The 22,044-nt window shown below is 46.8% G+C and overlaps 2 protein-coding genes and 1 pseudogene across 2 annotated transcripts; 2 read left to right on the top strand and 1 right to left on the bottom strand.

Moving 5' to 3' along the window:
- Positions 1 to 8,100: 8,100 nt before the first annotated feature.
- On the top strand, positions 8,101 to 9,792 carry LOC109782276 (F-box protein At5g07610). The gene is made up of 3 exons (XM_045235165.2): positions 8,101 to 8,250; positions 8,331 to 9,354; positions 9,439 to 9,792. Exons 2-3 carry the CDS (start codon positions 8,357 to 8,359, stop codon positions 9,494 to 9,496), a joined length of 1,056 nt encoding a protein of 351 aa, XP_045091100.1. The 5' UTR covers positions 8,101 to 8,250; positions 8,331 to 8,356; the 3' UTR covers positions 9,497 to 9,792.
- A 6,595-nt stretch (positions 9,793 to 16,387) lies between these two features.
- On the top strand, positions 16,388 to 18,221 carry LOC109782275 (uncharacterized). The gene is made up of 2 exons (XM_073511156.1): positions 16,388 to 16,624; positions 16,707 to 18,221. Exons 1-2 carry the CDS (start codon positions 16,426 to 16,428, stop codon positions 17,123 to 17,125), a joined length of 618 nt encoding a protein of 205 aa, XP_073367257.1. The 5' UTR covers positions 16,388 to 16,425; the 3' UTR covers positions 17,126 to 18,221.
- Positions 18,222 to 20,019: 1,798 nt separating this feature from the next.
- The window catches only part of LOC141020674 (putative disease resistance protein At3g14460), a 105,279-nt pseudogene continuing 103,254 nt past the window's right edge, over positions 20,020 to 22,044 (bottom strand).

Here is a 22,044-nt window from a genome sequence, read left to right as displayed (position 1 = left end):
CTTCAGTAACGAGACGAGGCCCGAAGAGAAAGTTGCGCGTGGATGAAAGGTACACGATCATCGAAATTGATCGCGCTGGACAACCGATTGAACCCCTCCGGACCAAGCAAAAATTTAATGCTCAGTGCGGGGTTCTAGTGAGGGACATGATCCCGATCAGCATCGAGCAATGGTTGAAGCCTAAGGACAAAGACTCTCAGGTGTCTTATGTCAGCGATAGGAAGAAAGCTGATCTTTGGACCGCGCTGCAGGAAAGTTTCACCTTCCCGCCAGAGGAGGATCCGGAGAATCCAGTTAAAAAGCCAATGATCAAGGCTTATGCTCTTAAGAAGATGGCTGAGCTATTCAGGAGGTGGAAGAATGAGCTGAAATCATCGTTTGTCGACCAAGACAAGACTCCTGAATTCATCGGCCGATTTGAGAAGATCAAAGATCAGTGGCCCGAATTTGTCACCGAAAAGAAATCTGAGAGAGCAGCGAAGATGTCAGCGACAAACAAGAAAAATGCTGCAAAGAAGAAGCATCACCATCGCACGGGGTCAGGTGGCTACCTGAAAGCCCGGCCGTTGTGGGACAAGGCTGAGAATGACCTCATTGATAAAGGGATCGAACCAGAGACGCGACGCTGGCCAGACCGTTGCAGGACTTGGTTCTTTGGGGTTGGAGGAAAATTGGACCCTGTAACAGGGAAGTGCGTTTGGACCGACGAGCAGCTGAACACACCCATCGAGAAGCTTCAGGAGTATATCGAAAAGGCCCAGCAAGGGACGTTCGTTCCGGATAGAGAGAACGACGAGCTCACAGAGGCCCTCGGGAATCCTGAGCACCCCGGACGGACACGAGGCATGCCAGGCTCCCTTTCGTGGAAGGCTGGATTTCCCGACGCAGGCAGTTACAAACGCCGGGAGAGGAAGAAGAAAAAGGAGTTGACCCAAATACAGGCGCTGCACGCAAGGGTACAAGCGCTAGAGGAACGAGAGGCAGTTCGCAACACGCGACCTGCCGAAGCTACACCCGAAGCTACCCCGCCATATCAGCGGAGAAGCAGCGTGGCTTCCACGGAGCTGCTTCAGGAGCCTGTCTTCATGGCTCCTGCTAGCTACCCCGTAGATGCCATCACGGAGTCTCAGCATTGCCACCTTATGACGCAGTGGATGGAATTGAAAGTCAAGGCGGTTGTTGGCTCTGTTGCACCTCCTGAACCTGGCGCAACTTTTCACTGCCGGCTGATTCCAGAAGGATATGCTAGGGTGATGGTGGATGAAATCACAGAAGGATTTGAGGACCTCCAGCTTGACCACCCTACGGGTGAAGGGGAGACTCGGCTGGGTTCTTGTCTGAAGACTCCATGCCTATGGCGGAAGGAGCTCATCAACCTTCCGAACTGGATGCCTCCGCCTCCTCCGGCGAGTCAGGGCACTCCGCCTCCTCCACCGCCTCCTCCTCCGGCGAGTGACGATCAGGGCACTCAGCCTCCTTCTCCGGCGCGTGGCGGCACTCCGCCTCCTTTTCCGCCTGCGCCGGCGCGCCCGAGCAGCCACCAGCCTCCTCCTTCTCCGCCTCGCCAGCAAGGGCGGAAGAGACCCGCTGCCGCCCCGGCTGCTCCGGCGCGTCGTAGTCCTTCTCCTCCACCTCGTAAGCAAGCACGAAAGAAGACAGCCGCAGCCGCTCCGTCTGCTCCGGCGTCTAGCAGTACAGCCAGAGGCGGGAAGCAATACAGATACGGTCCACCTCTCAAGCCTCTAGAGAAGTTACCGTACGAGAGGACCGCGGAGGAAAACTCGAAGATCATGCGGACCGAAGTGAAGGACTTCTTTGAAGGGTTGAAAGCAAAGAGACATCCACCTCCAGAGGAGAAGGTAGATCCGGTGAAAGCAAAGCGCACTATCGATGCCCTGAGAAAACCACCAAAGTCTCCGCCGAAAACCAACTATGAGCGCATTACTGAAAAGGCATATCTCGAAGCGGAGCGGTCGGGAAGTACTGTCAGTGATCAAAGGTTAAAAGAATGAACAGCTGGGAAAAAAATTGCCCAGCTCGGCGAACAAGCAAACCAATCGTGCCCCCCGCTCAAGGAGCTGCAATATAGATACCCGAAAGTAAGTACTACTAGCTAGCTAGTTGCGCGCATCTCCCGTTAATTCTAGCTACTTTCATCAATGCCATTTATAATGCTTCATTATCAGTTTGATTGACCTGTATTTCTCGTAAAGTGCTTGTGGCAGGAACAAGGGAATGATTACTGTGGATACTACGTGTGCGAGTTCATCTACAACGCGACTTTGAAAAATAAGCGGGGCTACTCTAAAAGACAATATGAAGTGCGTAAGCAATAATATTCACAATTTCATTTTATTACACCATCATTTCTGTTGAGTTTCATTCATATATATGTATTAACCCCCTTCTTCAAATTAGACGTGGCAGATGCGGAATGAACTCCTACCACAAGATCGCATGAAAGCAATTCAAGAGGAATTGGCGGGATTCTTTCTTGACCACGTCATCAATAAAGCCGGAGAATACCATGTGGAAGTTGAGTTCAAATGCTAGGGGATTGTAAGAGATCTTACATATTGTATATGTATGTAGCCAGTAGCGTCGGATAGATAATACGAAAACTTGTTGTTCGACCAATCTCTCGGAGAAGGAGAGGTCGATCACTTCTCTCGGTATGCATGACGAACTTCTGTACTTAATGGTTTTCTTCATTTTCTTACTAGCTAGCGTGTCGAGGGCCTCTCTATGTATAGTACGTAGCGTCGACCAAGCACGGAGATAAGAGAGGACACTTCTCTCTATTAATTAATTAGCTACCTAACACAATATATGAAACACCTTAATTAACCATACAAAACCCCCAAATCCACCCCCCTTCAGAAAAAAACAAAAACCCTAGCCCCTGAACAGCTGACGTGTGGATGCCTATTGGTCCCGGTTGGTGCCACCAATCGGGACTAAAGGGCCTCCTGCCTGGGCTCGCAACACCGTCCACGTGGAGGCCCATCTGCCCCGGTTAGTATAAGAACCGGGACTAAAGGCCTAGGCATTAGTAACGACCCTTTAGTCCCGGTTTCCCAACCGGGACAGATGGGCCTTATGAACGGGACAAATGGCCCTTTTTCTACTAGTGTCTTGAAAACTTTGGATATAAGTAGTATGAACTTTAAGGGGCCAAATCCTCAGTGCACTGCTCGCTCCCGTGCTAATCTAATAAAAAAGAAATCAGAAAAAGATGCAGGTTTGGCCCCCTATCCTGAAGCTACTAAAAAGAATGGCAATTAGAAAATATTACATGCAGACATTTACACTGCATGGTTATCAGTCACATGCCAGGAAGAATTTTCTCAAAGGAAGCATATAGATAGACTATTTGTACCAGAACACAAAAACACATCACATAATACGCCTTGTCTTTGGAGTGTCAACATCTAGCCAACAAAAAACAGACTCGAGAAGGTAATTTGTGTGTTTGAAGCAAGATGCTAAAAACAATATTCATAGCTTACAATAAGTTGTGCTAGAAATTAGTCTAGTCAAAATAGGAAAGATGTAAAATGAGGATATTCATAACTTACAATGACCATATAGTAGATATATTATATATGACATGTAAAATGGGGAAGTGATAACATTGTTGTAAACCATCAGAAGGCACCATACAGATAAAGTATTGTCTCAAGGTTATTTGTTTGTATGATTGTCACCATGTGTGTTAAATTAAACGGTCATTGGTCAGGGGGTAATCAATAACTATGTAAATGTCCTTTGGTCAACGATAAACACTCTTGCTAAAAGGAAGGGACGACCACATGTCTCTATTGAATCAATACCGTAGTATCTCAACAGAGTCCCCAGTGAATAAAATGGCCATACAACATAATTGCTCTACTACAAGATGACATGGATAGGCACTACAATATAATACTCCCTCCGTCCAAAAAGAAGTGTCTCGACTTTGTACTGGTTGTAGTACAACGTTGTACTAAAGTTAAGACACTTATTTTGGGACGAAGGGAGTAGTTATGAAACTATCCTAAGAGTCACCTCACTAATAACAAGATAATAACATATCAGATAGTATTGCTTTGCTAGTTATCCACTGATGTGTATAATCATATGCATGGCAATGATCTGATTGTACAAAAGTACGAAACTTTCAGGACGAAGTGTGTCACTGAAACAAACAAAGATATGTGATTGTGGTGGTTGGAAAAAAAAAGGAGATTGATGATTCCATTGTTGTCAAAACTTGGTCCTTAAAGTTGTAGCAAAAGTATGAATAATGCTTTAGTCCATTTGTTTCAGTACAACATGATCATTTTCCGACAAAATGAAATCTAACATACTTTACAATGCCATCTCCTATGTCCACTTAAGTTTTTCTAACTCCACATCAACAGATTTACATGCACAAAAGCATAGCCATATTTTAGTAAGACACCATCTACTACAAGAAGGAAACGAAATTCCGAACAATACCATACAACCACTTGCCATTTTCCAGTAAGACACCATCCACTAATCTGCTCGACAAGGCCAAAACCAAGTGAAAATCATGATTGTGCCTTCAAATGTAATACACTAATTTCTATTTTCATGAGAGTTTTTTCTTAAGATCCACTGGTTGTTGCCAGCAGCTCGCACTGGCGAGGTTGTGTGATGTAACCGGAAGGCTCCATTGGGAGTTTCGGTGGCTCTCAATCCGGCCAGTTTGCATTCAGCGGTGAGATAAATTCTATGGACGACGGCTTGACGCAGAGGAGATGGTTGTGCAGCGGCAAGTCATGCCGGCATGTAAAGACTGTGCCTCACTTTTAGCTGCTGGGATCGCGGAAAGTGGTGGCGACAACATGATGACTTCGATTTGGTGGTGCTTCTCGAGTACCCGGTCTTGAGTTCTGGGGTGAAAACCCTAGGTCTGACCTGAATTGGTTATATCTGGCGATGGCGATGTTTTTGCGTCGTTACCTTGATGAAGGCATTGCTCGGATGTGCTCGGACTTGTTCTTCAGGGTGAAAACCTAGAGTCTGACCTTTGTTGGTCGGGTCCAGTGACGGCGACGTTTAAGCGTCGTTTCCTTCCTGAAGGCGTTGCTGTTGAAGAAACTTTCTCGTTGCGCTTGTTCTGTCAAGAGACGGTTGGTGCGGATATGGTCGTTGATGTAGTTTATTGACCGTTGTTTTGATCGTTTCAGAGTGTTTTTCTTTTTCTCTTCCCTCGCTTAGGCATAGCTTGAGTCTTGTATGACTTTGCTCTTTGCTGGCTTTTTTTTCCTCTTTTGTGTGTGTTGGTGTTGGCTGTGTGCATCCTGGTTATGCAGAGGCCGGGTGTGTGCTCAATGTCTTTGTATCCCCTTGATGCTTCATTTTGAGTTAATAAAATCCACCCTTTGTCGAAAAAAAAGTAACACCTACCATATCTGCACCAATTACCATGATACGTACATCCCCAAATCTTACTGTCTTATCTTTATAACTCTCAGAAATATATACAACCAAGATCAAACATCCTTGCTGATTGCCTTTAGCGCGAGCTGCTCTGGCAGTTTCCTGAAACGTCCAAGCCACTTGTTGTTGTCCAGCAAGCCGACCACGTGTGTTGTTGTTCATGCGGTCATAGCTGCCAACACAAGCCATGCATAGAAAATGTATGTGGTAATACAAGAAACTGGACTGTGTACACGAGGCAAGGAGCTTATTATTGTTCTCATGACAGCTGCAAATTTATCAGAATTAATCTTGTAATAACATAGGGCTCCAAAGTATCTATGTATCTAATTTCGAAGATGAGTAGCCCTTCTATGTTTGTGTTTACTCGTAGCTGACTGAGTGAACATAGTTTCCTAATAGGATCAGTGTAAACTTACAGAAACAAATCAAATTTTAATCATCTGATCAAGCTCACCCATATGATCAATCTGCTTGCACCACGCGGCTGTTTTCTTCCTGTTCTGTTTATACGTTATGGCTGCTCCCCATGCACATTAAGAAATTATTTTTCTGATCTACTCCTCCCCAATGGCACATTATGAAATTATCACCCACGCCAACAAATCCCCTTGCTAACTCATACTATATTAGAAAGGTTTCAAGTTTTCAACCCATCTGAGTCCCCTTGCAGCAAGTAGCGAATTTCAGTTCCCAAACAAATAAATCACAATTCAGAGATAACCAGATTAAGAAAATCATATCTCACCAAGAAACTGAATCATAATAGGGTTGTGGCGTTGCTGAGGGGTGGAGCCGAACAATCCATATGACGAGGATGGGGAGACGACTGTTGTCATCTTACTGTCTCCCTCTCCCACTCTTCGCATCCTACGAGCTGTGAACCATCATGGCGGCACGAGTGATGGATTGCTGGTTGTTGGCTTGCACTTGAGCCTCCTCTGTGCCGCAGTTCAGAGAGGAAAAAGAATCAGAGAAAGCTGATGTTCACACGCTGCGTGCGTTGCCGCCACCGCCACTCGCCGGTGCCGTGCCTCCCAGGGCCCCTCCATCTCTCTGGCCTGGCTCTGCACCTCTTCACCTCCTTCTTCTATGATCTCCACGTCTCCACCTAGCGCCTGCACCCCACGGAGAACTCGCCCGCACATCCTCTCGACGGGTATTCACCTGGTGGCGGACAGAAACGTTGATGGCGCCCGTCGTAATGACCTGACCACCGCCAACATTCTTCGGATTGCTCCCGCACTGTCTTCTATGTGACGGCGGCTGCGATCCAGGCGGCGGCGGTGGCTGCGATCTGGAGAGGCGGCTGCAGCCATCCTGACGGCGACGGCGGCGATCCGGACGGCAGCGATCCGGGGCGACGAGACGGCAGCAGCGATTCCGATGGCGACAGCGGCGATCCGGATGACGGCGACGGCAGCGATCCGGAGAGGGGCGGCGATGATCAGCGCCGGCATCGGCGGCGGCGGCCAAGGGGTACGGCGGCGTCGAAGGGATCCTTGATGCGAGCGCGAGGGCGGCGGCAAAGTGATGGATTTGCGAATCGCCTGATGGGAGTGCGAGGGCAGCGGCGAAGGGATCTGGAGGCCTGGCTCGAGGGCACCCTCGCTCGTGCGTGCGAGTCGCCTGATTTTTTGTCGTTGTTTTTTTCGTAGGTCTTTTTTCGTAGGTTTCTTTTGCTGTTTTTTTTTGGTTGCGGCATGCGAGTGTGAGGTGTGCGAGGGACTGGAGGGCATCGCTCTGGTTTTGGTTTGTTTTTTATGCAGGGAGGTGGGAGGGAGGACGAAAAAAAACCAAAAAGGTAGGACGGAAATTAACCGTGGAATGGGAGACTACCAACTGAGACGAGTAGAGATAAGACAAGAGGAGTCTCCCCTCAGTTCTTATTCATTCCGACCGATTCTCTCTCTCAAAAAAAAGGTATTGACTTTTTTTAGAAACAAAAGTACTGATTGTTTTCTTTGGCGAATCTATTTTTTAGACAAAATGCTCTTTTCATTTTTCCAAATGTGCTAACAAGGCCCAGTGAAAAGCCCAGATAAATGCAGTCCTACTTCCTGCATTCATCTCGCCGCCGGCGCCGCGTACCCAGACCAAACCCTCGCCGGCTCGCCGCAACGCACTAACCGGCGCGGACGGGAGCACCCGGCGCCGGCGCTCCACGCATCTGGTAGGTCCTCTCTTCCCTCACGCCCCTCTCACGGCTAGCTAGTGCTCTAACCTTCCCTGCGCCGATCTGCAGATTAGCCGCTCGTTGCCTCCCCGGAGATGGCGACGGGATCCACGGAGGCGGACCTCATGGCCGATCCGACAGCCAAGCTCCCCGACGACCTCCTGGTCGAGATCATCTCGCGCGTGCCGTTCAAGTCCACCCGCTGCTGCAAGTGCGTCTCCACACGCTGTCAAGAGAAATCATGTAGGGGGGGGCTCCTTCTTAGATATAGTAGATTAGGACTTCAGAATGGTGTATGTTTTTTTCAGGCTGCGTATGTTTTTTTTTTTTGAGGGACTGCAAAATGGTGTGCGTGTGTTTTTTTTTAGACGAAAAAAATGGTGTACGTGTGTTTTACTGCAAAGTAGTGCGACTCACACGGCCCAGTAAAAAGCCCAGATAACTGCACGCGGCCGTCCTTCCGTTCCCCTTCCGCAGCATCCATCCATCCATCCATCTCGCTGCTCCGCACCCAAACCAAACCCTCGCCGGCTCGCCGCCACCCACTCGCCGGCGCGGATGGGAGCACCCAACGGCGGCGCTCTCGCCGCTCCTCTCTTCGCTGTTCGCGCGCCACGCAACTGGTAGGTCCTCTCTCCCTTCACTCTCTCCTCACTGCTAGCCGGACGTATCTCTCTAACCTTTCCTCCTCCCCGATCTGCAGATTGGCCGCTCGTTGCCTCCCCGGAGATGGCCACGGGGTCCATGGAGACGGCCCTCATGAGCGATCCGACGGCCAAGCTCCCAGACGACCTCCTGGTCGAGATCATCTCGCGCGTGCCGTTCAAGTCCACCCGCTGCTGCAAGTGCGTCTCCACGCGCTGGCGGGACCTCATCGCCCACCCCGACCACCGCGAGAAGCTTCCCCGGTCGACCCTCGCCGGCTTCTTCTACAAAACCTACGACATAGCCAGCCGTCCATATGATTCTCATGGTTACCTAAGCGTCTCAGGGAACTGGTGCCCCATTGACGCCTCCCTCTCGTTCCTGCCAAAATGGGAGAAGATTGACTTGTTGGACTGCTGCAACGGCCTCCTCCTCTGTCGATGTTCAAAGCCTTATCCTGAGGAACCGGATTACCTGGTGTGCAATCCTGCCACTGAGAAATGGGTAACCTTCCCTGCCAATGAATGGTCCTCGGAATCGTATGCTCGCTTGGGATTTGATCCGGCCGTCTCCTCCCATTTCTATGTGTTCGAGTTGGTACCTGCTGTGGCTTTGAATTGGAATTTGAAGTATGAATATAACATCGAAGAGGTGGGGATCTACTCGTCCAAAGCTGGAGGCTGGACACATCAAATTGAATGGGACGATCCAATTGATATACGCAACTTTTCAGGTGGCACATTTCTCAGTGGGGTGTTGTATTTATGTTCCTATCATAATTTGGTTGCAGCCATCGACGTGGAGGGAAACTGTCGTTTCATTCCTGTTCCTACTTTAAATGATGCTCGCTGTGGTCCTTATATTTATGCATCACGTGGACAATTGTATGTCGCAAATTATGGTGCTGCTGAAGTATCAATCTGGGTCCTTGAAGATTCTAGTAGTGAAGATTATTGGACCTTGAAGCACAATGCCAGCTACTTGCAACTGTTCGGTTCAAGCAGCGAGGAATACTACGGTGTTATCTCAGCCCACCCAGAAGACGATGTGCTATTCATAACTGTCGAAACTACATTACCGGGGTACCGATTACAGATGAAATTATTTTCATACGAAATTGATTCTAAGGAGCTGCGTTTCATATGTGATCTTGGATGGACTTCCAGGTGCCCTTATCTTCCATATGTTCCTTTGTTCTCGGAGTCATTGGCAGATGGGCACTAACTGTCTCGTGTATTGGAGCCTCACAATTGTCCATCTTTCTGATGATGATAGCGAAGTTAGATCTTGAATATGAGCAACAGTAATTTGGGTAAGTTGTGATAAGCTATTGGTGCTTGAGTGAAGCCATGTACCTGACTTATGCTGCTAGCTATTCAGTCAACTTAGTAGTCTGCTTGTGTTTATGGAGTTATTGGCAGCCCATGCAGCTGTAATACCCTAGTACTTAATCATGGATACTTTACCGTTTTGTTGGAACTATTTTGAATATTTGAGTATCTCGATTCTGGTCTCTTTTATTTCTCTGTTTGTAAATAATTTGTTGGTATACCAACCTGTGTTTTCGACAGTACATGTAAGGTTATATTCTTGTTCTTAATCTCTAGATCTAGTTTAATTAGAACTTATCTTGTTGTTTGGGTGGGCCTGGAATGGCCAAGACTGCCGTTGTATTTCTAGATTCAGTTCTGTGCTGTACTTTCATGTCTGCTGAAACTGTGATATAGTAAGGTAACAGTGGTTTAACATGATCTATTGTTAAGGCTTCTGATACATGGACAACATTTTCAATTCAGCTCGAACCACAATTTTCATATCTGCTGAAACTGTGATATAGTAATGTAACAATAGTAGTTTAGCACAGTCTACTGTTAAGGCTTTTTGATATATGAACATCAGTTTCAATTCAGCTGGAGCTGAAATTGTTTTATGCCATTCTGGTTTGATCATCTTTGTTTCACCGAGGATGACCAAGTTGTCAGGATATCTCTTGCCCAGTGCATATTGTTTCTGCTCAGATCGCCTTTCAAAGTTTGTCTAGATCCGACTTCAATCCATGTTTATTTGGCCGTCCTGTTGGGTTAATCGACTTTGTGCCAATTTGTTCTATTTTTACGTGTTGGTAAATTCTATAGTCTTGTGTCCCTGCAAAGAAAGAAGATATTTTAGTCTTATGGTCGACGTATTTGCGTTGTAGCTTGAAGGGTGGAAACTTGCTGTGATGATGAATGATTTGTGATGATTGCTGGTGTGCTCTTATTGACTCTTATAAATCTTCTCATCAAACTTCCCACATCTTGCTGAGGGAACTTGTGATCTTGGCTGGTGAAACAGCGTGGGAAATTAACCAATGTCGACACTCGACAGTCGGCATTGTATAGTGCGTTTTCCGTTGCCTACCAACAACACCCTGTCCGTTTGAGTATTATTCATGCAGACTGCAACTGCTTGCTCTGATCTTCAAAATAAAGCCATTAGGAAAAGAGAATGATTTCAACGTACTTGTCATTAAGAAAATGATCTAAACAGACTACAGTAGTATTATGAGCGTGATCATGGAGTTAGAGTTGTGCATCACTGTTTTTTTTTTTTTTTTTGACGATAGGATGTTCCCTGACATTATTGCTCACAGAAGGCAGAAGGAATCAAGAAAATAAAATCATAAGTAACCTTGTCCCTGATTTCGCTTTTTGGAGAACATGTGATCCCACTCCCACTGTTGCTAGGGATGAAACACCACCACACTGCCACCAACAAGGCAACAACTAAGGATGCCGAAAGAAGATGAGGTGGAGTCCAAACTGAAGCCGAACTGCCACAACCAGGTCGATAGGAAGAGAAAGAGCCATTGCTAATGAACTCTATAAGAAGAATCAACGACAAAACATCTGTTATGTTGTGATCCAAATTCAATTATAAAGACAAAGGCTAACTTATAACGAGCGAGAGGAGTGAGGCCCATCGCCCGTAGGTTTGGGCCCAAAGCGGAGGGAGACTATCGTTTCATTCCTGTTCCTAGTTTACATGATGCTCGCTGTGGTCCTTGTGGTTATGTATCACTAGGACAATTGTATGTCGCAAACTATGGTGCCGCTGAAGCATCAGTATGAGTCCTTTGAAGATTCTAGTAGTGAAGATTATTGGACTTTGAAGCACAATGCAAGCTACTTGCAACTGTTCGGTTCAAGCAAGAAGGAATATTACAGTGTTATCTCAGCCCACCCATAAGACGATATGCTATTCATAACTGTCGAAACTACATTACCGGGGTAGCGACTACAGATGAAATTATTTTCATACGAAATTGATTCTAAGGAGCTGCGTTTCATATGTGATCTTGGACGGACTTCCAGGTGCCCTTATCTTTCATATGTTCCTGTGTTCTCGGAGTCATTGGTAGATGGGCATTAATGGACTTCTTGTGTATTGGAGCCTCACGACTGTCCACTTTCTGATGTTAATTATGCAGTTTGATGTCCAATATGAGCAGCAGTAATCTGGGTAAGTTGTGAGAAGCTGTTGGTGCTTGAGTGAAGTCATGTACCTGATTTTATGCTACGAGCTATTCAGTCAACTTAGTAGTTTTATTGGAGCCTCACAACTGTCCACTTTCTGCGTGTATTTGTGTAGTTTTATTCTTAATCATGGATATGTGGCCGTCTTGTTGGAACTATTATGAATATTTTCATATCTGGATTATATATTCTCTGTTATTTATCTGTTTGAGAATAATTTGATGGCATACCAGTACCAGGATGTGTTTCAGACAGTACATGAATGGTTATATTATTGTTTTTAATCTTTTATAGCATGCAACTTATCTTGTTGTTTGGGTGGACCTGGAATGGGAAAGACTGCTGTTGCATTCTAGAGCATTCGAGGAGTACTTGCCATGAAGATTCAGTTCTCTTTGCTATTCAATTTCTGTGATGTATTTTCATTTTCAGCTGAAAGTGTGATATATTAATATAATGGTAGTTTAACACGATATAGTGTGAAGGTTTTCTGATATATTAACTGTTGTTTCAATGCAAGGGCTTTTTCGCCTTCCTGGTCTGATTATCTCCGTGTCACCATCGCTGACCTCAAAGCGTGGTTCTCTAGCTGCAAGTTTGATGCCGAGCATCCTACGGACATCACCATGTCTAGAGTTTGTTTGGCAAGTGACATGTGCGGGTGCGGTATCTACTTCATGTGCATAAAGGTGAATCATCTCCTTTATATGTGTTCACTTGACCCCTTCGAGTATGGTATACTATTTGACATTTTTCTCATGTGCATACATAAGTATTGTCGGAGCTTCACGGATGACGAGGAGGAGTGCAAGCGCAAGAGTACGATTACACCATCCAAGAAGGCAACATGGAAGAGAAGACGCAAGAAAGGAGAAGAAGATGGAGTGGTTGTTGGAGCCAGGCCGGACGTCCGGACCTCCTCCCGGACATCCAGGAAACAGTCGGATCATCTGGATGCCCTCCCTGATCATCAGACTACGGCGGCCGAATACCCCCGAAGAGTCATCACGAAGCCAGACCATTCGGGGGACCACACGGATCATCCGGGCTACAGCAATAGAAGACACCCGAAGGCCTCACGTGAAGTCGGATCATCCGAAACTCCACACGGATCATCCGAAAGATGCCCAGATCGTCCGGGCAGTCACCCGGATTGTCCGGTCCCTGCTTGTGTGCATGACGGGCCTTGGGCCTTGTATCCCCACCTAACTTACCCCTTCTCCCCTAGCACTATCTATAGACCTCCACATCATTTGTAGGGTTAGCTAAGAATAGATCTTATATCATATAGCTTAGCTCATGTACCTCCCCTGGTGGGATTCTCTTGAGAGAGAGTGGAGAAGGATCCACTTGTGGAGAAAGATTCCCATCATAGAATAAACAAGACCTCCATGTCCTAGGACTTGGGGAAGAACTATCTTGTTCCATCTCACTCTTTGGATGATTTGGATCATGGATCTATCTAAGTGTATCTTTTACTGCATCTATGTGTGTTGATTTATGTGTTCCCTTCGTGATTTCCCTCGTGTTCCTCGTGTTCTTTAGGTTTCCCCCCTCCAATTCGTGAAAGATCACTAGCAAGGGATTGGCCGTATAACAAAGTTCTAATAGATTAGTTCTTTCGATTGCAGCATATCGTCTCATCGGTCCCAGCGTCCGCCCTCGTGGCTCGCATCATATCATCTCACTAGTCGCAAGTCCGCCATTACCGCTTGCAGAATGTAATCACACCGGTCGCAACATGTATCATCATTGCTCGTAGCAAGTCTTGCAGCGTCTGTCATCGATGTTTGCAACATGTCATCCCATCAGTTTGCAGCGTCCACCCGTGCCGCTTGTAGCACCACAACCTTAGTTGGCTGGACTTGGTTGAGTCTTAGTCAAGTGGATTCTAGACAGACCCAAACAAAATATTGGTTCGCTCTAGAAGTCTAGAGATGACACATATTTTTTTTTACGGTGGAAGGATTCTGGAGGACTCATTGCGGCGTGGTAGTACAACTTCACATGACCCAAACGAAAAAACAATTATAGCCTAGTCCTTGACATATACATGGACGACCAAATATAAGAAATAGAAACAACTGCCGCATAAAAATAACCACGTCATCGTTGGGGACTACTCGGGGACCACTTGCACACCATGGACTCCAAAAATGACGTTGTGTCGTCGCCCTTTCGACATCTTGACCGATACGAAGAAGATTGGTCGCCCGTCAACCATATGATTCGATGGTGTGGTCGAAAGACCAACAATCTACCGACATCGCTAGAGCCGCAGCTTGTCCTCGAACCCTGCCGATGAGGTGCTCCAGCCCCATCAACGAATTATAGGTCTTCTCTTGTCCCATGCTCTTAATTAAGGAGTAGCCCTCTTCCATGCCTTCTATGAGAGACACAAAATTCATGCCTCCCATGCCGGCCATGGCATCGGGGGTACTCCAAAGCCACCCATGGCACCCATGCCGCCCATGGTGGCTCCGAAGCCACCCATGCCTCCCATGGCGCCAAGGCCACCGCCACCCATTGCACGAATCATGGCTTTTTTTTGGATCAAGACTTCTTCACGGGCAAGATTGACCCACTCCTTTTGCGCCTCATTGAGGATAGATGTGTCCAAGAAGAACGAATGCTTCTCCCATTCCAACAATCTCGTTCGCTCCTCATTGCTCACCTTCCTCTCCTCCAAAGCCACCTTCCTTTCCTCGGCCGCCACCCTCCTCTCCTCGGCCGCCAACCTCCTCTCCTCGGTCGCGGCATCTTGGTTCCTTGCCATTTTCCTCACCTCGTTGTCTTCTTTCCTTGCCTTCACAATAGCTTCCATAGCATTTTTGAGCTCATCATCTCCTTTCCTCCTCTTCTTTTCTTTTGCGTCTTTCTTGCACCCATCCGGTTGTTTTGGCTTCGAGTATGAAACCGAGTTGGGTGTGGGGCTTCTCTTGCCGTCATCACTTGATGCATCCTCCTCCTCATCATCATCCAACTCAATTGTTCGCTTGCGTTTGTTGCTCAAATCCAAATCATCCAAATCGTCATGCTTCTTCCATTTCTCATCATCCTTTAACACGTCATAGCAATGAGGCAAGGTAAATGGTCTTCCTTTCTTGATCTTCCCCTTCTTGATCCTCTTCTTCTCTCCTTTGAACAAGTTTTGTGCAATGTTGTACTAAATGAAAACAAAACAAGTTAGCATTCAAACACCAACAACAAGTATGATGAACATGGATGAAATGACACTTACTCTATCGTCCTCATTAGTGCCACTTGGGTTCAACTTGTCAATCGCTTTTTGTGCGGCCGCCCACTTTTGACAATCCTTGTTGATTGTCGACCACCGGGACCGAAGAGATCGGTCGGAGCGGTCAATTCCACTCACGTTGCGAACATCAAAGTGTTCCTTCATCCGGTTCCAATAAGCATCTCTACTTTGATCACCTCCAACGGATGGATCTCTCGACACTTGCAACCAAGTATTGCATAGTAAGATATCTTCGACGTTGGTGTAATTGCCTGCTCTTCCTTTAGGTGCGTCTGACAATGCCCTCACCATCCTCGTCCACCTTGAACTCATGGTCATCGAAGTGCATGTCATTGGTTTGAGACCAATGCGAATTGTTGGAGCCAACACCCATAGTTGACATGTATGCATCACCATTGGGACTACAAAGTATATAGAACAATGCAACAAGCTATCTATATGTATGCATTTAAAAAATAACAAGAAAAAAAAGTTTGGGAATTTTTCTACCTTTGAGGCATATCGTCGAACACATTGTGCGCGTCGGCCGCCGGCTCAACAAGTGAGCTCGCCGGCGCTTCGGTAGCCGCCGCGCCCGTCACACGCCCTGTAAGCTTCTTCCTCGACGCCTTCGAGGTGCCGGAGCCATCCGCCGCCTTGCTCTTCTTCGTGGATGTCTTGCCCTTCTTCGGCCGCGCTGCATTTGGGAGCTTCGAGGGGGCGGGGGCACGGGTCGGCGCCGGTGCGACGCCACCCGCTGCCGAGGTCATCTGCGGCGGCATGAAGAGGCCGCGCGCGAGGCCGATGCTCGGAGGAGCTCCGGCGGAGGCGAGGCCAACGCTCCCCGCGCTAGGGTTTGCGGCGGCAGCGGCGGTGGAGGGGTCATGGCTGTAGGATGGGGTGAGGGGGGTGCCGGTGCGTGCGTCCATTGGGTCCAGTTCGCCGGCGCAGGCGCACGCGGGGCGAAGGTGGCGCGAAGAAGAGAGTGCGGCGCGAGCGCTCGTCTGTGCCGCGCGCGGAAGCGGGCATCCCAAATACACAGCGCGCGTTGGCGATTTGGACCGCGCGCCTAATTCTATATTGCCGCGCGCGTTATTGCGCGCCCGCTGGAGCCGAGCTTTGCTACATCAACAAACGATTACGGGCTGGGAAGTGTTACATGGTGATTAGTCAGTTTTTAATTGAAGGTTAGGGGGGCGCGGGCCCACCCACCTGAAAATCAGTGGGGAGGGGCATATTTAGTTAGTTTAGAAGGAGCCCGTAATTGCCTGTAAGACTCCGTATGTCTAGCATTTTTGACTGGAGCCACTCAACCGATTGCGCGCGTGCTAAAATGACCAAATTTGCGGCACGGTGCTTGTTTAGCGCGGCTGTTGGAGATGCTCTGAGCCGAGGAAAAAATGCCAGATAAGTGCCTGCCGGTTCCACTTCCTCAGTATCCAACTATCCATCCATCTCGCCCCGCAGCTGTGCTCCAAAAAGAAAAGAAAAATCTCGCCCCGCACCCAAACCAAACCCTCACCGGCCGGCGCGGATGGGAGCACCCAGCGGCGGCGCTCTCGCCGATCCTCACTTTGCAGTTCACGCCTCACACATCTGGTAGGCCCTCTCTTCCCCCACGCTCCCCTCGCGGCCGGGATCGATGAATCCCTAATTTCTCCTCCTCCGCCCCGATCTGCAGATTGGCCGCTCGTTTCCTCCCCGGAGATGGCGACGGGATCCATGGAGGCGGCCCTCATGAGCGATCCGACCATCAAGGTCCCCGACGACCTCCTTGTCGAGGTCATCTCCCGCGTGCCGTACAAGTCCACCTGCTGCTGCAAGTGCGTCTCCACGCGCTGGCGGGACCTCATCTCCCACCCCGACCACCGCGACAAGCTTCCCCGGTCGACCCTCGCCGGCTTCTTCCACACAACCTCCGCCACGGGCGACCATAAATATCTTTCTCATGGTTACCTAAGCGTCTCAGGGAACTGGTGCCCTCATGACGCCTCCCTCTCGTTCCTGCCCGAATACGAGAGCCTTCAAATCTTGGATGGCTGCAACGGCCTCCTCCTCTGCCTGAGGCCGGAAGTCGTCTGTCCCAGAGACACTGGATGACCCCAGGACGCTGGATTACGTGGTGTGCAATCCGGCCACAGAGAAATGGGTAACCGTGCCGGCCACCAAGTGGTCCTGGTTGGTGAACGGCGCTTGCCTTGGATTTGACCCGGCCGTCTCCTCACATTTCTATGTGTTCGAGTTGGTACCTGCCCTTGCTTGGACTTGGTATAAGAGGGATGATTATAGCATTGAAGCGGTGGGGATCTACTCTTCCAAAGTTGGAGTCTGGACACACCCAATTGTTTTGGACGATCCAATTGAGATACTCTACTTATCAGGTGGCGCGTTCTTGAGCGGAGTATTGTATTTATGTTCTGATAATAATTCAGTTGCAGCCGTCGACCTGGAGGGAACTTGTAGGATCATTCCTATTCCCACTTCACATGATGATCCTGGTGGTCCTAATGTCTATGTATCACGGGGACAATTGTATCTCACAATTCAAGGTGCTTCTGAACTGTCTTTCTGGGTTCTTGAAGATTCTAGTAGTGAAAATTGTTGGACCCTGAAGCTCAATATCAGCTACTTGCGACTGTTTGGAATAGACTATTCAAGCTCTGGGCAATATTACGGTGTTATCTCAGCTCACCCAGAACACAATGTGATATTCATAATCAAAGAATTTATATCGAGATGCGGATCACTGAAAAAATTATATTCATATGAAATGGATTCTGGGGAGCTGCATTTCATATGTGATCTTCCATGGAATTCCAGGTTGCCTTATCTTTCCTATGTTCCTTTGTTCTCGGAGTCATTAGCAGACGGGCACTAAATGTGTTGTGTATTGGAGCCTCACAATTGTCAACCTTTCTGACGGTACTAGAGTTACATTAATGGTACAAGCAGGGAAGCAAGTGATTTGGGCAGAGCTTCATGAAGTTGTGATAAAGCGGTTGGTGCTTGACTGCACTCATGTACTGGACTTATGGAGCTAGCTAGCTATTTAGTAAACTTAGTACTGTGTTTGTGTTCAAGTGGCCATTTATAGCAGCCACGCAGGCGTAACACTCTACTACTTAACTATGGATATTTTACTGTTTTGTTGGAACTATTATGAATATTTTAATATCTACGTTCTTCTCTTTGCTTATTTCCCTGTTTCTGAATGTATTATCTCCATATGAACTTTAGTTGTACATGAATGGTTGTTTTCTTGTTCATAACCTCTATCTCTAATTAACCTAGAACTTAAAATCTTGCAACCTTGTGTTTCCCATAGTAGAAATGAATGGTTATATTCTTTTTCTCAATCTCTAGCTCTAGCCTAGAACTTATCTTGTTGTTTGGCTGGACCTGGAATGCAAGACTGCTGTTGTATTTCTGTAGCATTCGAAGACAACATGCTGTGGAGATTCAGTTCTCTTTGTTATTCCCTTTCTGCGATGCATTTTTGTTAACACGATCTATTGCTAAGGCTTTCTGATACATGAACTGCTGTTTCAACTTTATGTGAACCTCAAGTGATTTTTTGCCATTCTGGTTCGTTATCGCTGGCTTCAACGCTTGATTCTCCAGCTGCAGTTTTCTAATAGAAGTTGTGTGCCTGTTCAGTTAGTGTAACTGCAACCTGTAGTCGCTGGGAATCTGTGATTTACATAGAGATTTATCAACCTGTTTGCCAAGTGACACCTATCTGGAGAAACTTCTGACTGCCAATTTCATGGTTGACGCTTGATCCAAGACGTATGTATCCCCTATCAAAATGGTATCCATCCAAGAGTCTATCGCTTGGAAGCTGACGAGCAACGACGCGGCAAGGGTGAGGCGCAACCCCACTCAGGCTTCAGTTCTGAATCTCCATAGGCGGCAGGCACAAGCTTCAGTCCTGGCTCTCTAGTGCCTAGTGCTATTCAACAAATGAATCATCTTGACAGAAAAAAATTTCTGCAAAACAGAGTTTCACACGAGGCCGGGCTCCAGCCTAGGAGGATCAGACGTGACTCTGAACTAGATAGCTTGTCAGCTAGGAAGGCCTGAATGTGTGCGTCAGAACGACCTGAAGATGAAAGTTACAATGTGGATTTTGAAATCAGTGGTGCGGCGTGGTCTGGTATCTAGTTAAAAATCCAAAATTTTCAACACTATTTATTTACCTGCCAAACAATAGATTTCAGCTGGTCAGTATAAAATGATCTTCTGACCAGGTTGAATTCCAGTTCCAATGGAAAGACGTAGGATAAATACATGCAGCGTCCTTCATCTGCAAACGTGGAGCCAACAACCAAATAAAAAGCATGGCTTTGCTGACAGATAACAAGCTCAGGAGAGCATAAGCAAGACATTTCATTTAACTGAAACCAGGTGTCTTAGCAGTACAAACTACTGATTAACAGCACCACAAACCTAAAAGAAGAACTAAACGAGAGAAAATGGACTGAGATAGGCCCAACACTCCAATATTCAGGGCATTCGTATCAGCTGAATCCTCGTAAATGCAGAGCAGCCTATCTAAGTGGAAAATGAAGTACTCCATTGATAAAGAAATATTAGAGTGTTTAGATCACTACTCTAGTGATCTAAATGCTCTTATATTTCTTTACAGAGGGAGTAGTTTTTTAATATCATACAACACTTCAAATGAGGTAAAGAAGGAGATATGCAGCAACAAACGTGAGACAACATTCAAGAAACAGCAACACATCCTGCAGTTTCGCCGGGCATTCCAACCAAATTGTTCAAATGTCACTGTCTTGCGATGCCTAAAGCCTCTCCCCATTGATTCAAGACCATGAGACGTTCTTCACTGCCTTTCTGAAATGTCGACCAGTAGCAAATGGTATAACAAAAATAAGCTGAGTTAGTAGCAGATCATTATATACAGAGGCAATGTTCACACGTACAAAATGGGAAAACAAGGCAGCAGAAGGGATTACATTTTACTTGCTGGATCACCGAACAACTTTCCCGGGGATGTGCTCTATCTTTTGCCAGTTTGGATGTCCGGCTGGCGGCTGTTCTACAAGACTTCATGAACTCATCGTTGTAGGAATCAAAGACACAATTCCTCAATAGACTAGGGCAGTGTTGGAAGAGACCGGATATTCTTGCAATTACCGATATACGGTTCCTTGAGCAATGTGAGGTGTTCCATGTTGCCTGGTATGGAGTCCCAGCTGCAGGTATAAATCTGGAGCACATGAAGATGAGGGAAAGCCTCAAATCTAGGTCCCAGTTGTCTGCATCTTGAGAGAAAAAGATTACGCGGGCTCTCTAAGGCCACCGCTCTGCTTACCCACCATCCAGTCTGGATACCTTGAACCTTTGTATCCACGTATTACAAGTTCTTGAAGCCCCACAGGAGGGCACAGGCCCTCAAGTACCTTTGCTTCAACTTCTGGACTGCACCTTGTATCATTATCACCAACCCATACCAACCTCAGTTCCGTGAGCCATTCCTTGGCAGCTATATTGGATCTCCAGACAGCCATGAAGCATGTTTAGGTCCCTTAGTTGCCATATCTCATAACCCTATTCATTGCTTACTGTGAAGCACGGTAGCATTTCGAGCGAGATCAGCCTGCCCAAGTTAGGGACTTTCAAGTTTGGCCAGCAGGACGTGTGCCTCAGGTTGACAAGGTCAGCAATGGGGAATTCCAACATTTCACCCCCGTAAAAATCTAGTAGCTAGATTAGGTGAAGTTTAGTTAGTGCGCTTGGTAAAGTTATAGAGCATGAGTAGTCCGTCCCGTCCTCCCGTCAGACAAGTCAAAGATTTGATCCAACCACATAAAAAAAGACCCTCCCGTCCCTCCCGATTCGCCCCCCGTGCGGCGGCTGGGAGGCCCCAAGATCCCGTCGCCCCCAACTCCCCCTCTCGTCCTCCTCCTCACTCGCCGCCCACTAGTAGAAAACACGGCTTTGGTTCGGCCAGAAAAAAGCATTAATCCCGGTTGCATTATGAACCGGGACTAATGTGAGCATTAGTCCCGGTTCGAGCGGCTAGGGCACCATACATGCATTAGTCCCGGTTCAAATGGGACCTTTAGTCCCGGTTGGTGCCACGAACCGGGACTAAAGGGTGCGATGCCCATTAGTACCGGTTCGTGGCACCAACCGGTACTAAAGGTTAGACCTTTAGTCCCGGTTCGAGCCACCAACCGGTATTAATGGGGTTTGAGGCATTAGTACCGGTTCATGGCACGAACCGGTACTAAAGGTCCCATTTTCAAACTCTACCCCCCCTGGATCGCCTTTTCAGTTTTGTAAAAAGCAAAAGAAAATGATAAAAACTTCAAAGATTAAAATCCTTCCAGATGTAGTTATGTTACTACATGTACTAGTTAGGAAAATTTAAAAACTTAAATTTGGACATGTTTTGCAAAAACATTAGGGAAAATGTAAAATGGCTATAACTTTTGCATACGATGTCAGAAAAAACGTATAATATTTCAAAATGTTCAGCACGAAAATCCGCATCCGATTTTGACTGCCTACGGCCTGTTTGCAAATTTTTAGAATCCTCAAATTCTAAAAGGAAAAAAAGTTATGCTCAAATTTTAGTTTTTTTGAATTTTTGTTAAATCTGGTCAAACTATGGTCAAACTACTTATTCAAGAAGTATTAGTGTTACTAAATAATTATTCAAGAATATTAGTGTTACTAAATAACTATTTCAGTTTTTTTGAATTTTGGTCAAATCTGGTCAAACTGTGGTCAAACAATGGTCAAACTAATTATTTAAGAAATATTAGTGTTACTAAATAATTATTTCAGTTTTTTTGAATTTGGGTCAAATCTGGTCAAACTGTGGTCAAACTATGGTCAAACTACTTATTCAAGAAATATTAGTGTTACTAAATAATTATTGTTTTTAGAACAATAGTTTCAAACTCAAACAGTGAAATGTGTGACTTCATGCTCAAGCTAAATTCCTGAGGGTTAATAGGATTGACATCTTACTATTGTCAGGAAAA

The sequence above is a fragment of the Aegilops tauschii genome, chromosome 3, assembly GCF_002575655.3.
Source record: "Aegilops tauschii subsp. strangulata cultivar AL8/78 chromosome 3, Aet v6.0, whole genome shotgun sequence".
Classification (NCBI taxonomy): Eukaryota; Viridiplantae; Streptophyta; class Magnoliopsida; order Poales; family Poaceae; genus Aegilops; species Aegilops tauschii.
Note: the sequence above shows the minus strand (reverse complement) of the source record. Positions and strands in the feature narration are given on the sequence as shown.